At 54.3% G+C, this 13,284-nt stretch overlaps 1 protein-coding gene across 1 annotated transcript in view; it reads left to right on the forward strand.

Moving 5' to 3' along the window:
- ESAM (endothelial cell adhesion molecule) overlaps positions 1-10,779 on the forward strand; it is an 89,418-nt gene extending 78,639 nt beyond the window's left edge. Inside the window, exons 5-7 of the mRNA XM_073321112.1 lie at positions 4,360-4,482; positions 5,588-5,726; positions 8,170-10,779. Of these exons, the coding sequence (XP_073177213.1) occupies positions 4,360-4,482; positions 5,588-5,726; positions 8,170-8,629 (722 nt within the window). The 3' untranslated portion in view covers positions 8,630-10,779. The remainder of the gene's footprint in view (positions 1-4,359; positions 4,483-5,587; positions 5,727-8,169) is intronic.
- Positions 10,780-13,284: the final 2,505 nt, after the last annotated feature.

Below are 13,284 nucleotides of genomic sequence, written 5' to 3' on the forward strand. Positions count from 1 at the left end.
GGGCCGTACAGACGACACAGACTGCTTTGCAGGGGCGTTACAAGTGCCAATTCTTAGCACAAGCCATCAGGCTACCAGGTTGGTGCAGAGGGAACGAACATCTGGAGCCAAATGCATCGCTAGCATAACTCCCCTGGAGTCGGTGGGATTGTGCCTGGGATGAACTGGGCTCCTGACTCCAAGGCCCGGCTGCGGAATGTTTCCTCTATTCCTAGCCTCTCGGGAAAAACAGCTGAACGGCTCGGATGGCTCCCAGAGACTCGTGGGTGATTAGGTACAGCCCTGGGTAACTCATCCAGCAGGTCGTCAGCCAGAAAACGTATCCTGCTTCCCATCAGGGTCTGCACCCCGTCACCACAGCATCACTAGCCTTATTCATTACTACCGCAGTCCTCGGGGCCTCCGTTAGGATCAGAGCCTGTGGCGCTAGGTGCTGTACGAACAGAGGAGACACGGGCACAGCTTTTTAACTGGCGAAGTGTGACGAGGGGAGGGGATATTGCCAGGGGGGTGGGGAAGGCGTGAAATTTTCAAGTCACTCCGGGTCCATCTGCCCTGCGCAGGGGCTTGTGATCGTCACGTGGGTTGGCACAGCCGTGCCAGCTGTAATCTAGCACCAATAACCACGGGTAGTGCTGGTTCGATGGCACAGGCTTCAGCGTGGGCAATCTGCCCCCATATAAACCCCCTCTGTGGATCTGCTCGGGTCGCTAGCCTGGTGCAGGGTCCACGCCGCTCTGGTTACTTGCACTCGCTAGATTCACGCGGACACAGGTGTGCCGACCACGTGACAGTCGCACCTGAATTTGCGTTGTAGCCGCACCCTTCGGGCCCTGTGTCCCATAGCCCCTACAGTCGGCAGAGCCAGCACAGGTGTGAGGCGGGGACGCGGGTGTAGTCTCTCGCTGCCAGCATCGCCTGTGGTGATTGTGCAGCTGGTTTTATGTGGGTCCTTTCTTGTCCCCCCTCCCACTCAGACCCCTTCCTCTTCTCCTCTTTGAAATACATCAGTTCCTATGGAAACAGTGTCGCTGGCGTCAGCGTAGCTTAATAACGTGCTGAGTGCAGTGTAAAGCGAGGGGGTGTCCCACGGCGCGGCCTTTGTGCCTCGGGCTAGTCACCACAAGCCGGGCCTTTGCTGCTCCCTGAGGCTTCGACGTGGGGGAGTGCGGCACGGTCTGCCTTTGTGGGCCCCAGGACGGTTGGCGCTGCTCAGACTCCCCTAGGTTTCTGACTGCACAACTCCGCACGGCACTGAGATTAGCCAGAGAGATCTTAGGAGCCTGTCTTCACTGCAGTCAGCGTAGATGGACCCAGTCTAGCTTTGATCCAGGGTGACTGCGGCAGCATGGGCTAGCCGCTCGAGTACATACCCAGGTCTCGGGGGGGCTTGGAGAGCCCACATGGCCACCTGTGCTTTATGCTTCCCTAGCTAGCGAGATCAAAGCTAGCTCCGGTGCGTCTCCGTCCTTTAATTGCGGTGTGGACGTGGCGAGACCTGGACACCTGGAGGCTGCTGGTGGGGCTCCGATCTCGTGGCCCTGGCTAGAGTCTGAGTTTAACCGTGGTGCCAAACCCATCTGGCTACCGCAGTGTGCGGCTTAAGGCACACGCAGAAATCTAAATAAACCCTGCAGCTGCCAGATGTGTACAATAAACTTAATACAAAGCAAACCTAAGGAGGCCAACAGAAATGTATTAGTGTGCCTTTCCATTAATCGAGTAATTCACCCCCTGAGAAATCACTATGCCACGGAGTATTACTCCCCACCCCAGACTGATACCTCCTTTCTGCCCCTCCCGTCTTCCCCCGAAAAGCCTGGCAGAATAAATAGGCTTGATTGCAAGTGCTAAAGGCCAACAGGCTTGGGCTGTGTCAGACAGAGGAAGCAAACTGTAGAGCGAAGGGCCCTGGTTCGGTCTCCCTTGGTGCTGGCAGGGAGGGTCTTGCCTTGGCAGCTGGCTCTGGTTACTGACTGGGGATGTTGCCTCTCCCGATCGTGCTCTGTACTGGAGCAGATGGGAAGCTGAGGAGTGCCCTGGGTGCAGCCACATGCTGGAAGGTTTGTTCTGTGTGAATGGCTGTCCGCCAGGCTGGCACTTGCTGCTGTGGCCTGTTTCCAGCGGCAGACGATCGCTGCCATCTTGCAGCTCCTTTCCAAAGCTCTGGGGAGGGCCAGCCCCCCGAGCCTGTGGTCCCCAGTGCAGGGTTCCGAGGCTGCCCCGAGGCTTACACCGATACGTAGTGTGTCAGACGGGCTCTGTCGGAAACGCGGGTGCCGCTTTGGGTGCCGCCGTAGGGACGGAAAGGCGACACGGGCTCTGCAAGCGCTGTCTCCTCTTAGGCCAAGCTGGCAATGGGCAGGATTCGTGGAAAACATCCCACCCACCGACCCCCGCCCCGCAGCGTCTGCATGGTTTAGAGAACATCTCTCTTAAAAGAAACCCAGCAGTGTGGGACGCTGGACGCTTTCACTGGTCTGCTAGCAGGGCTGCAAGCTCCTGCACCTGTGGATAAAGTGGCTAAACATCCCTTCTGCACCAGGAAGGGCGCTCTGCCCTTTCGAAGGGGGATTAAATTTCTGACATTTCCTGCCACAAGCTCCGTCCCCACGAGCCTCAGTTCACATAGAAGCACCTACACCTCTCGCTGTGGTACAGGTGGCCTCTTTCTCATGCCCTGAGCTCCGGGTCAGGGAATACTGCAGTCATCAGAGATGCAACAGCCCTGGGATGAACCTTCAAACAGCACCTCGTTGCCAAAGCACTCCTTCGCGATGCAGCAGCGTGGTCCTCTCTGCTCTGTTAGGAGCCGGGCTCTCGAAGCAGGGGCAGAGGTATTTAGCTTTAACTATTGTGCCCTGCCCTAATAAACGGGGGTTGTTTTGGTCCGTGAACCAGAGTGCTGGGCAAATGGGGCGTTTATTTGATTGCGCTGTTCAATAATGACGCTTTATGAAAATGGCTAAGCGCCGATATAGTACATTTACACACACCGCTTCAGTGTGAAGCAGCGAAGGATGCCCCATACCTGTCACAGACCCACAAAAGCAAAGCACTGTAATGTTAAGCCACTGAACAGTCCATCCCCTTTCCTCCTTCACCCACACGCATGCCCCGCCACCGCCACAGCTACTGCACACCACATCACTAGATCAGGGCTGGATCGTCGGGCTCAACGGGGAGTGATCAATGGCTCCATGTCTAGTTGGCAGCCGGTATCAAGTGGAGTGCCCCAAGGGTCGGTCCTGGGGCCGGTTTTGTTCAATATCTTCATAAATGATCTGGAGGATCGTGTGGATTGCACCCTCTGCAAGTTTGCAGATGACACTAAACTGGGAGGAGAGGTAGATACGCTGGAGGGTAGGGCTAGGATACAGAGGGACCTAGACAAATTGGAGGATTGGGCCAAAAGAAATCTGATGAGGTTCAACAAGGACAAGTGCAGAGTCCTGCACTTAGGACGGAAGAACCCAATGCACCGCTACAGACTAGGGACCGAATGGCTAGGCAGCAGTTCTGCAGAAAAGGACCTAGGGGTGACAGTGGACGAGAAGCTGGATTGAGTCAGCAGTGTGCCCTTGTTGCCAAGAAGGCCAATGGCATTTTGGAGTGTATAAGTAGGGGCACTGCCAGCAGATCGAGGGACGTGATCGTTCCCCTCTATTCGACATTGGTGAGGCCTCATCTGCAGTACTGTGTCCGGTTTTGGGCCCCACACTACAAGAAAGATGTGGAAAAATTGGAAAGCGTCCAGCGGAGGGCAACAAAAATGATTAGGGGGCTGGGGCACATGACTTATGAGGAGAGGCTGAGGGAACTGGGATTGTTTACTCTGCAGAAAAGAAGAGTGAGGGGGATTTGATAGCTGCTTTCTACTACCTGAAGGGGGGTTCCAAAGAGGATGGATCTAGACTGTTCTCAGTGGTAGCAGATGACAGAACAAGGAGTAATGGTCTCAAGTTGCTGTGGGGGAGGTTTAGGTTGGATATAAGGAAAAACTTTTTCACTAGGAGGGTGGTGAAGCACTGGAATGCGTTACCTAGGGAGGTGGTGGAATCTCCTTCCTTAGAGGTTTTTAAGGTCAGGCTAAGGCCCTGGCTGGGATGATTTAGTTGAGGATTGGTCCTGCTTTGAGCAGGGGTTGGACTAGATGACCTCCTGAGGTCCCTTCCAACCCTGATATTCTATGATTCTATGATCACAACCTTAACTCTGCCCCCTTAGAGATGCCGGCCTCCCAGCTGATAGCTTTAATACATCTGCGCCCCTTGCACGCCATTGGCAGGTGGGATGAAATGTCATTGAGCAGTGATTTAGACTCTCTGGATCTCTTGTTCTTTCTTCTGAATTTTGCAGACCTCACAAGAGGGACCCTGATGCTAACCAATCTCTCCAAGGAGATGTCTGGGATGTACGTCTGTACGGCAGCAAATGTGGCCGGCAGCTCCAAGTGCAACGTCACCCTGGAGGTGAATTCACGTGAGTATGCTCCCTGAGCACAGGCTCTGCACTCCTGGAGCCTCGGTGGGGAGGAGACGTGGCCATTAGACCTGTCATTAATGCTTGAAGTGATCTAGATCCTTGGAAGGGAGAGTTAGCTCCAGGAGGGGAGGAGCCTGGGAACGGCTGAGGGATGCCAGCCTGCTCAAAAGGGATGTGATGTACTTGTGAGCTGGGAGATGTTGCTGCAGACCTGGAGTGTGTGAACCATGCACAAGATTGGGGAATTATTAATAAGGCTAAGATCTTTTTAACGGTTATTTTTAGTAAAAATCACAAACAGTTCATGGGTAATAAAAATTCATGGAGGCCATGACTTGTCCTTTACTTTACTACAAATAACCGGGGGCAGGGCTCGATAGGGGGGAGGAATGGAGTCCCATGGAGCGGGGGACTGACAGACTGAGCCCGGCATAGCCTTGACTTCAGTGGCTGCAGCGGTGGGCAGAGCTGGCCCAGCTGCGGGACAGGGGTGCACGGCCGCGGTGGCGGGGAGGCAATGGCCCTTGGAAGCCACACGCTGCATTCCCTGGTGAAAGCCGCAGGGCTGGGGCGCATGGTCCTGGCTGCAGTCCCGCCAAGCCTGGGACACTGCAGGGCTGGGGCGCACAGCCCGGCTGCAGCCACTGGCGGAAGCCGCGGGGCTGGGGCTGCAGGGTCCTGGTTCCAGCCAGCCCCAGTTGCAGGGCAGGGGCGCACAGTCCCGCCGCCTCCTCCTGAAGCGTAGAAGTCACAGGGGTCCAGTAAAGTCACGGAATCCGTGACCAAATCGTAACTTTAATGAACACTGGCTGAGTGTTTCCACTAGCACACCCTGCTCAGATGGCAGCAAAGGCCAGTAGGATCCTGGAGGACATCAAAGAAGGGGACTTCTATGCTGTGGGACGGCCCCACTCCTGAAGCAATGGGCTGTTCCCACCACTTCCCCTTGCCCCATTTCGAGACAAGTGGGAGAAGCCCAGCTTTGCTGTGCAGCAGCCGGCCAGGCTGGCCCCTCTCATGCTGGCTTGGGTGCTGCATTGCTCTGGCCCTGGCATTCCTCTCTCTACGCTCACGCTCTCTCTCTCTCTCTGGTTCTCTGTAGCGGTCAGTGCAGCCGTGATTGCTGGAGCCGTGGTGGGGTCTCTCATTGGAGTCGGCTTAATTATCTTGTTTGTTCTCCAAATGTTCGTCTATCGAAAGAAAAAGAAAGACCCGCAGGAGGAAATGGCCAACGAGATCAAGTGAGAATCCCCGCATTGCTTGGCAAAGCCCATGTGAAACGTCCCAAACACAGTCCCTCCGTGGCCCCTTGACAGCGGGTCACAGAGCTGCATACGCAGACCCGCCTGCTGGAAGGGAAGATGAGTGTTAACTGCCGGAAAGGCATCACGGGCACAAAACCACCATTTGCTTTGAGGCTGGGGATGCTATTATAGAGTTGCCAACTCTCAGGAGCCCTGTGCTATTTGGTGTTTGTAATAAAGTCCCAGCTCCCAGAGTCATGCAGTTATTGTGAGACTCTCAGCTTTCATGTAAAAAACGTTTCTAGCCCTCTGGAGTGAGGAGAAAAGCTTGAAAACAGACACCTAAAGGTTAAACAGACGACATTTTTTTTTAAAACCCAGATTTATTTATTTTTGAATCCTGTGTCCAATTCTGGTGTCCACAGGTCAAGAAAGATATTGATACATTGGAGAGGGCTCAGAGAAGAGCCAAAAGAATGATTAAAGGATGCCTTATAGTGATAGACTCCAGGAGCTCAATCTATTTAGCCTAACAAAGATGATTAAGGGGTGACTTGATTACAGTCTATAAGTACCTACAAAGGGAACGAATATTTAATAACGGGCTCTTCTGTCTAGCAAAGAAGCTAGACAAATTTCAGATTGGAAATGAAATGTAAATTTTTAACCATGAGGGTAATTAACCATTGGAACAATTTACTAAGGTTCGTGGTGGAGTCTCCATCACTGACAATGTTTAAATCAAGATGGGATGTTTCTCTATGAACTCTGCTCTAGGAAATTATCTGGCTGGTGCTATCCAGGAGGTCAGACTAGATGATCACAAAGGTCCCTTCTGGCCTTGGAATCTATGAATACCGCTAGTAGCACTGCCTGTAGTTAAGGTTACCTGACACTTTCCATTATAAGACCCTGTTTTCAGTTGCATGTAACTATGGGAAACTTAAATCATGTGGGCTGAAATTTTCCCAGGACAGGTGTTTGCCTCAGACTGAATTGTGTTCCAACCAAAATAATTCAGCCATTTCTGAGAATGAGATTTGGGAAAAATACATTGTTTTGGCCATGTTAAAAAAAATTCATACAGCCTTTCAGTTGAAAAGCTCCCGTGCCTCCATGCTTTAGCGCAGGGGTCTGAAATTTGGCTTAGGGGTCACTCTGGTGTCAAGGATGTGCGTTTTGCTATTCCTATGAACATTTACCCAAATTTGGCCAACTGAGGAGCCTTTGAAAAATCTCAATTCACACAATGCTTAGTAAAGTTCTTAGTTTACCAGCTAATGTCACTGAAGATTCCATCTGCACTGAGCATTGATGCTTGAAGTGACCTAGATCCTTGGAAGGGAGACTTAGCCCCAGGAGGGGAGGAGCCTGCAGGGGGGGAGCCATCCCCTCACAGTTCCCACGTGTGAGCACATTTCACATACACCGTCCTATGTGCACAGTGTGACTCGCATGTTCCATCCTGGGGCTGCAGGGGCTGAGCAAGGTTTTCTTTGCAATTGCTCCTTCTTGCTGCCAGGGCCTGCAGCAGTCTGGGCACAGGAGCAGAGAGCAGACTGCCTGTCTCCCTGTGCAATCAGTCCCATCCTCCCTCACTGGCACCCAGGCACCAAGAAGGAAAGGGAGGAACCAGCTTGATTGGAATGCTGGGAGGAGGCAGGGGCAGGATATGGGGAGAGGAAGGTTGGAGGAGCCATGAGGAAAAGAGGGGCAAGAGCCCAGAGTGCGGAGGAAGCAGAGGGATTCAGGAGACAATGTGGGGCAACAGTGGGACAGGGGGAAAGACAGGGTGGGGGTAGCTGGGTCTATAACCACTAGGAAATACTCCCTCCAGAGCTTGGAATTGAACCCACGAGTCCTGAGTCTCTACGTTCCTCTGCTGCCAGAAAATAGCTGGGAAACCTGCTGGCAAAGTCTCTTTCATCACACTCTGGTGCTTGCTCTATGGAGGATAACAGCCAACTACTGCTACCGATTGCTCTGTGAGCCGGGGTGGTAGAGGTCTGTGCCATGGATCTCAAGGTTAACTTTTAGGTTGCACGGGCAGCTTTCAGTCGAACATTTCCCAACTTTGAGTGCTTTGACTTTGCAATTTTAATGTCCCTTTGATGTTTTTAATGTAATTTGTTATCAGAACCAAATATTCAGAGTCCAAACCCCCAGCAGTCCAGTCTACAGGCAGCCTGTGCTCAGGATCACTGGACCCAATGCTTGCCAGTCATTTGTCATCTGCTTATACGTCCCCCCTTGGTGGAATGGCCCAATTGGAGCATTTTCTGGGAGGCATGTTGGTACTTTAAGTCTCAGGTCGAGTTTCCAGTAATGCTCGGCTCCTTCCATGGCTAGGAGTGAGGCCAGCAGGGAGTGTGACAACACAGAGACCCTGCCCGCCGTCACTGGCTCCCGGCACTGACTCCGTCTCTGCTTTCCTTTTCAGGGAAGATGCTGTTGCTCCAAAGACCCCTTCTTGGGCTAAAAGTTCCGGTTCTGACATTGTCTCCAAAAATGGTACCTTGTCGTCCGTGCACACGACCCGGGACCACAAACTGTACCCGTCCAAGCCCGCTTCAGACACAGCCTCCATCACCACCGCCGCCGGCAGCACAGTGGGCTACAAACCTCCCTGTAGCCACCCGAGGAGCAGAACCCTAACGCCCACTCCCAGCTTGTCCAGCCAGAGCCTGCCCCTCTATTTCCCACCAGGAATGAATGGCAGCCATTACCCCAGCACTGTGCCAAGCAATAGGAACACTCTGCACAGGACGAATGGGGCACAGCCGCAGGCCCCCCGGCAGGAGCCCACTGTCCCTCAAGGGCTGACCACCTCTACCCTGACCAGAATGGGTGCGGTGCCCGTCATGGTACCTGCCCAGAGCCAAGCAGGGTCCCTGGTGTAAGCGTCCAGCAGCTTGGGTGCCCTCTGTTTGCTGGAGTGGCTGGGGAAATGGCTATTAATCCCAAGCAAAGCAGACTGGAAACATAGCGACCAAGCCACCTCCAAGCTCCTGGACATCAGGGCTGAGCATGTGAGGGGGAGCCGTGCGCACGGCATCACGCGCAGACTGCGGGAGCTTCCCAGGGACAGGCTTCCTCAGATACGCACCCTGCCAGCTCCCGGGGTTATCCTTCCAAACGCCTTCCGGCCCCGGCCCACTCCCCTGAGAGCTAGGAGCCAGCCCGGGTCCCCTCCGTGTGGGGAGGCTGCTGGCCAGCAGACTGTTTGTTGAAGGAATGCCGCTGCTTTTGGTGTTTCTAGTTCCTGCCGTGGACTTCAGCCCCTGCCGCTTCTTGTAGGACAGGGGTTTTCAACCTTTTTTCAGCTGCCGACCCCGAACAAATTTTGGATGGAGGCGCGGGCCCCTTTGGAAATTCAAACGGTGTTCTGCGGATATAGATGTTGGAACAATTTGTACAGTGCGGGGGGCTGAGAGCCACTGAACCAAAGTGTAGCCCTGTAAATGGTGGAAACCACTTCAAGCCAGGGGGTGCGGCATCCCCCCTCACCCCCGTAGCTCCAGCACCTATGTCCACAGACTCCTCCCATAGAAGTCTTAGACTGCAAAAGGCCCTGGGCTTGCGTGGTAACAACAGCACGTCCGGGGTTTGACCTGTAGGTGTGGGTATTCACATACTTTTGGTTGGTCAGAAAAACAGAATGCCTTGTCTGGGGTCCGGAACCTTGTTTTCATCGTCACCTTTCGCGATAGTCTGTGGGCCCCCAGCGGGCCGCGGACCGCAGGTTGAAAACCACTGTTGTAGGAAAAGCCCTGCTGAGATCAGACGGTCTGAACCCATCCCAGGGATTTCAGCGTCAGGTAGAACTGGAACCTGTAGACATAGAGCTGCCCTTCCCTCGGGCTGGCACAGGGCAGGGCAAGGCTGAGCTGACCCCAGTATAGGCTGGGTTATTTCCAGCCTGAGGGAGCCGTAACCACAGGGCTTGAAAGATCCACTTGCTAGCTGGGGGGAGATGGGACTGCGTGGCCAATGGTGTCTGTGGGATTTAAGCTGCTTCTTCTGCCCTTGTGGCTGGACAGGGACCTCCCGCGTGCGACCCCACATGGTGCCACTTTGGTAGTGCTTGGAGGGAGTTTACCCGTGGCTGGCGAATGGCATCCATGAGGGGCACAGAGAGTGGCGATCGGCCTGCGCCTTGCTTGGAGCAGCAGCCATGGGGCTGAACCGAGTTGCTGGGGGAGAGGTGACCTAGTGGAGAGTCCCCTTGAGCTATGGGGTCGGGGGGGAGAGAGAGCCCCTTCCCTGTCACCAGCCGGTGGAGGTGCAGGGCCTTGAGGGAGGGCTGTGTGGACTCAAGGGCTTTGCCCTCCAGTCTTGCTGTGAAGACCTGCCCTCATTCTGGGTCTCCCCGGGCTTGTAGCTGCAGCCTGGTGGCTGGTAGGTGTCGGGCTCTGCTTGCCCGGACTGACACCATAGACTTGTTCTGCCTAGGCCAAGGGATCCCGCCCCATCCCATCGCCTGCTCTCTGAGTCCTCCAGAGCTGCCTGTTCCTGGTGTTGGGAGGCAGGCCGGAGTCTCCCCTGGGGTCTGTTCTCCTCCGCTGGGACTCTCAGTGGAGCTGCACTTTGTAAAGATCCCCCAGGCTCCTGAACCCGAGGCCCGGCCCTGCCCTGGGTAACGGGGCCTCTGCGGCTTCCCTTCAGGAGATGGTTGTGAGCATGTGCTATTAACCTGCGTGTAACACTCTAGAATAACCTTATAGCCTAATATCCTAACGACTGATTTCTAAGGACGCCTTCAGCATTTGAAATCATACTGTGCAATTATTATTTTGATTTATTCAATGGACTTCTTAAATCTTGTGTATTTGCTTTATTTTTTGATAACATAATTTATTCCTGTAGATACTAACCACTCTTCCAGCCTGGACCCTCTAATCCATCTCATGCTGGCTGTTTCTAGATGTCCATCAGACCCTTCTGTTGGGTGCGATGGGGAGGCACTGAACGATTATTTTTCTGTACAATTTCAAAATGTAATATTTTTCATAAGTGATCATTAAAAGTGTTCCTGGTTTTGTATTTAAAATAGGGCCGAGCTAGCTGTGATTCTGGGAGGCGGGGCAAGCGGTAAACAGGAAGCGCTCAGGATCTTTGCCACCTCCTCTCGCTGGCTCTCTTTGTAGGCAAACAAAGCTGTATGCAAACTTTGCACTGGTAGCTGCCAGCATCGCCCATGTGAACAACACTGCTCCCCCCGCCAGGTCAGACGCCCAAGGCACATGAACTGCAGTCTATCCTGCTTCATCCCCAAACCAGTGTTGTCTGAACCAAAGAAAGAAAAGTTCAGAGATAAGGGGCTGGCAGGAAAGGAGGAACAGCTTGAACCAAATTATGGACGCCACAGAACCTGGAGAATCGAAGCCGGGGATGGTCAACCTGAGCCTGAGAAGGAGCCAGGCCAGGCCCGGAAGCACCCAGGGATCCCATTCAGGATCATTCAGCTGCTTGCGGGCCGGGCCAGCCCCTTGGAGGTCACCCCCGCTCCTCCGCACGCCGCTGAGTAGGAGCCGAGCTCTGTCTGGAAAGCTGCATGTTACCGCCCAGCCGAGCATGTATTATTTAGTAACTCTGTTCCCAGCCCTCCGTTTCCTGGCTTATCTGGGCAGCGCTGTTTGCGCTGGTGGGGTTTGGGTGGAAGCGGCAGGCACGGTTTTTGGAGCACTGTTAATTATTAACCAGCCCAGCACAGTTCTTTCCTGGCTGTAGGAACCAGCTTTCCCTTTTCAGAACGACCCCAGTCTTCCAATGGCCATTCTCCCTTGGGCCCTCGATGCTGTATGGGAAGAAGGGGTCCCGTCCTTCGAGCCAGGGCCTTCCTCTGGGACTCCTGCTTCCCCCTTCCCTCCACACGCGCACTGCCCCTTCCCCAGAAACCCCCTGTCAGTGCCGAGGGGTCCCTGGGCTGTGCCACGGGGCAGTCGGGGAGCTGAAGGCGTTGCTGAGGCGGGCCCACAAGAGCGTGGTCAGTGTGGCACAGCTTGCGATTAGCGGTGGCCGCCTCTTGCGTGAGTCAGAGCTTCACACCACTTGTTTGCTTTAGCTGAGGTCTAAGATAAAGAGCTGTCATGCTCACTGGACCATTTCAGCTCTGAGCAGAAAGGCGACATGGCCAGGACCCGGCTCCCCAGCCCTTCACTCTGCTGCTTGGCTTTGACCTTCTCCGCACTCTTTGGTGAGGAATCAATGGCTTGTGGCCATTGGCTTTTCATGGGCGTGGGTGCTGCCCCAGGGTGCATTTAGCTCAGGCAGGGACTCCTCTTGCAGGGATCTCAGTTGGGGCTGTTCGTGGGGCTGGGTTTCAGCTCTGTTTGTTCCCGCTTGCCCAGAGCAGGCAGTAGAGTAGGGCTGCTGAGCCTGGCTGGTGTCTCTGGAAGCCTCGGCACTGGGGCAGAATGCGGAAATCCTCAGCACAGTCCCGCAGCTTCCTCCTCCTGTCTTAACGGGAAGGCTTGCAGGGCTGGCAACCCTAGTGCTTCCCTGGGACACCTGCCTTGTGCCCTAGTTACGCTGACTATAGCAACCCACAGCTAACCCTGTATGTCCCGCCATATCCAGCCAGAGCAGGGACTTCTTCACATTCGGTCACATGCTGGGAAACGCTCTGTAGCTCACTCTACATCCTCGTTTCAGGAACTTGTCATGTACAGTTACAGATTGTGCATCTTCCACCCTTTGTGAGAAGGCTGAAAATCTGGGAATCCAACAGCCCAGATCAGCCGGGGCCTAGCTGGCCTGAGCTAGGACCTTCCAAGCCCTCATAGTCCTGGAGTCTTTTACAATCCCCACGTTGGAGGTGCCTGGAGTTGGCTGCCTTCCAGCTGCCAAGCCCTTATGGGCCAGCAACACCCAAGTCACCCAAACCACAGAGCAAGCAGGGCGGCGCAGACTTGGGAAAGCAGGAAGGGTCCTACCAGGCCTGTGGCTGTGGGGTGAGAGCAGGAAGGCACCAGCGAGATGTGGGGAGGATTGTGCCAGGGAAGCAGGAGTGCGTGCGGGTGTGCCCGGGTGGGGAGAGTGATTTGGTGAGGAGTGGGGTAGTGTGTGTGTGCAGGTGAGGGAGGGTGAGACTGCAGCAGTGAGTGTGGGGGGGTGATTTGGGGGAAAGAAGGGATATTTGCAACACACCTCATTGCACCTTGTCTTCAATTAGATTGCGAGCTTTTGGGGCAGGGACTGAGCAGGAGCTGCGTGTGAAGTGCGGGCACCGGGAAATCAGGCTCAGATTGAAAGAGATGATGGGGGAAGGAAGCGAAGCCCAGGAGCGTGGGAAGCAGCTGGCTCATGTACCCCAATATGTGCAGCATCTGTGACGTTCTGTACCTCATGGGAACAGTCTACACCCCCATGTTCATCCTTATAAAATGATTGTCTGATATCCAATGCAAAGTTTGTCATGTTGGGTGTCCTTGGAAGGCTCACGATGCACTGAGCGTTGTTGTTACATGAAATTATAACCTATAACATTACTGTATCTAGTTATGAGGCTGAAAATGTATCCTCGTGGCTTAAAATAAGCCCAGGCAAAAGCTCT

The sequence above is a fragment of the Lepidochelys kempii genome, chromosome 22 (assembly GCF_965140265.1).
Source record: "Lepidochelys kempii isolate rLepKem1 chromosome 22, rLepKem1.hap2, whole genome shotgun sequence".
In the NCBI taxonomy this organism is placed as follows: Eukaryota; Metazoa; Chordata; order Testudines; family Cheloniidae; genus Lepidochelys; species Lepidochelys kempii.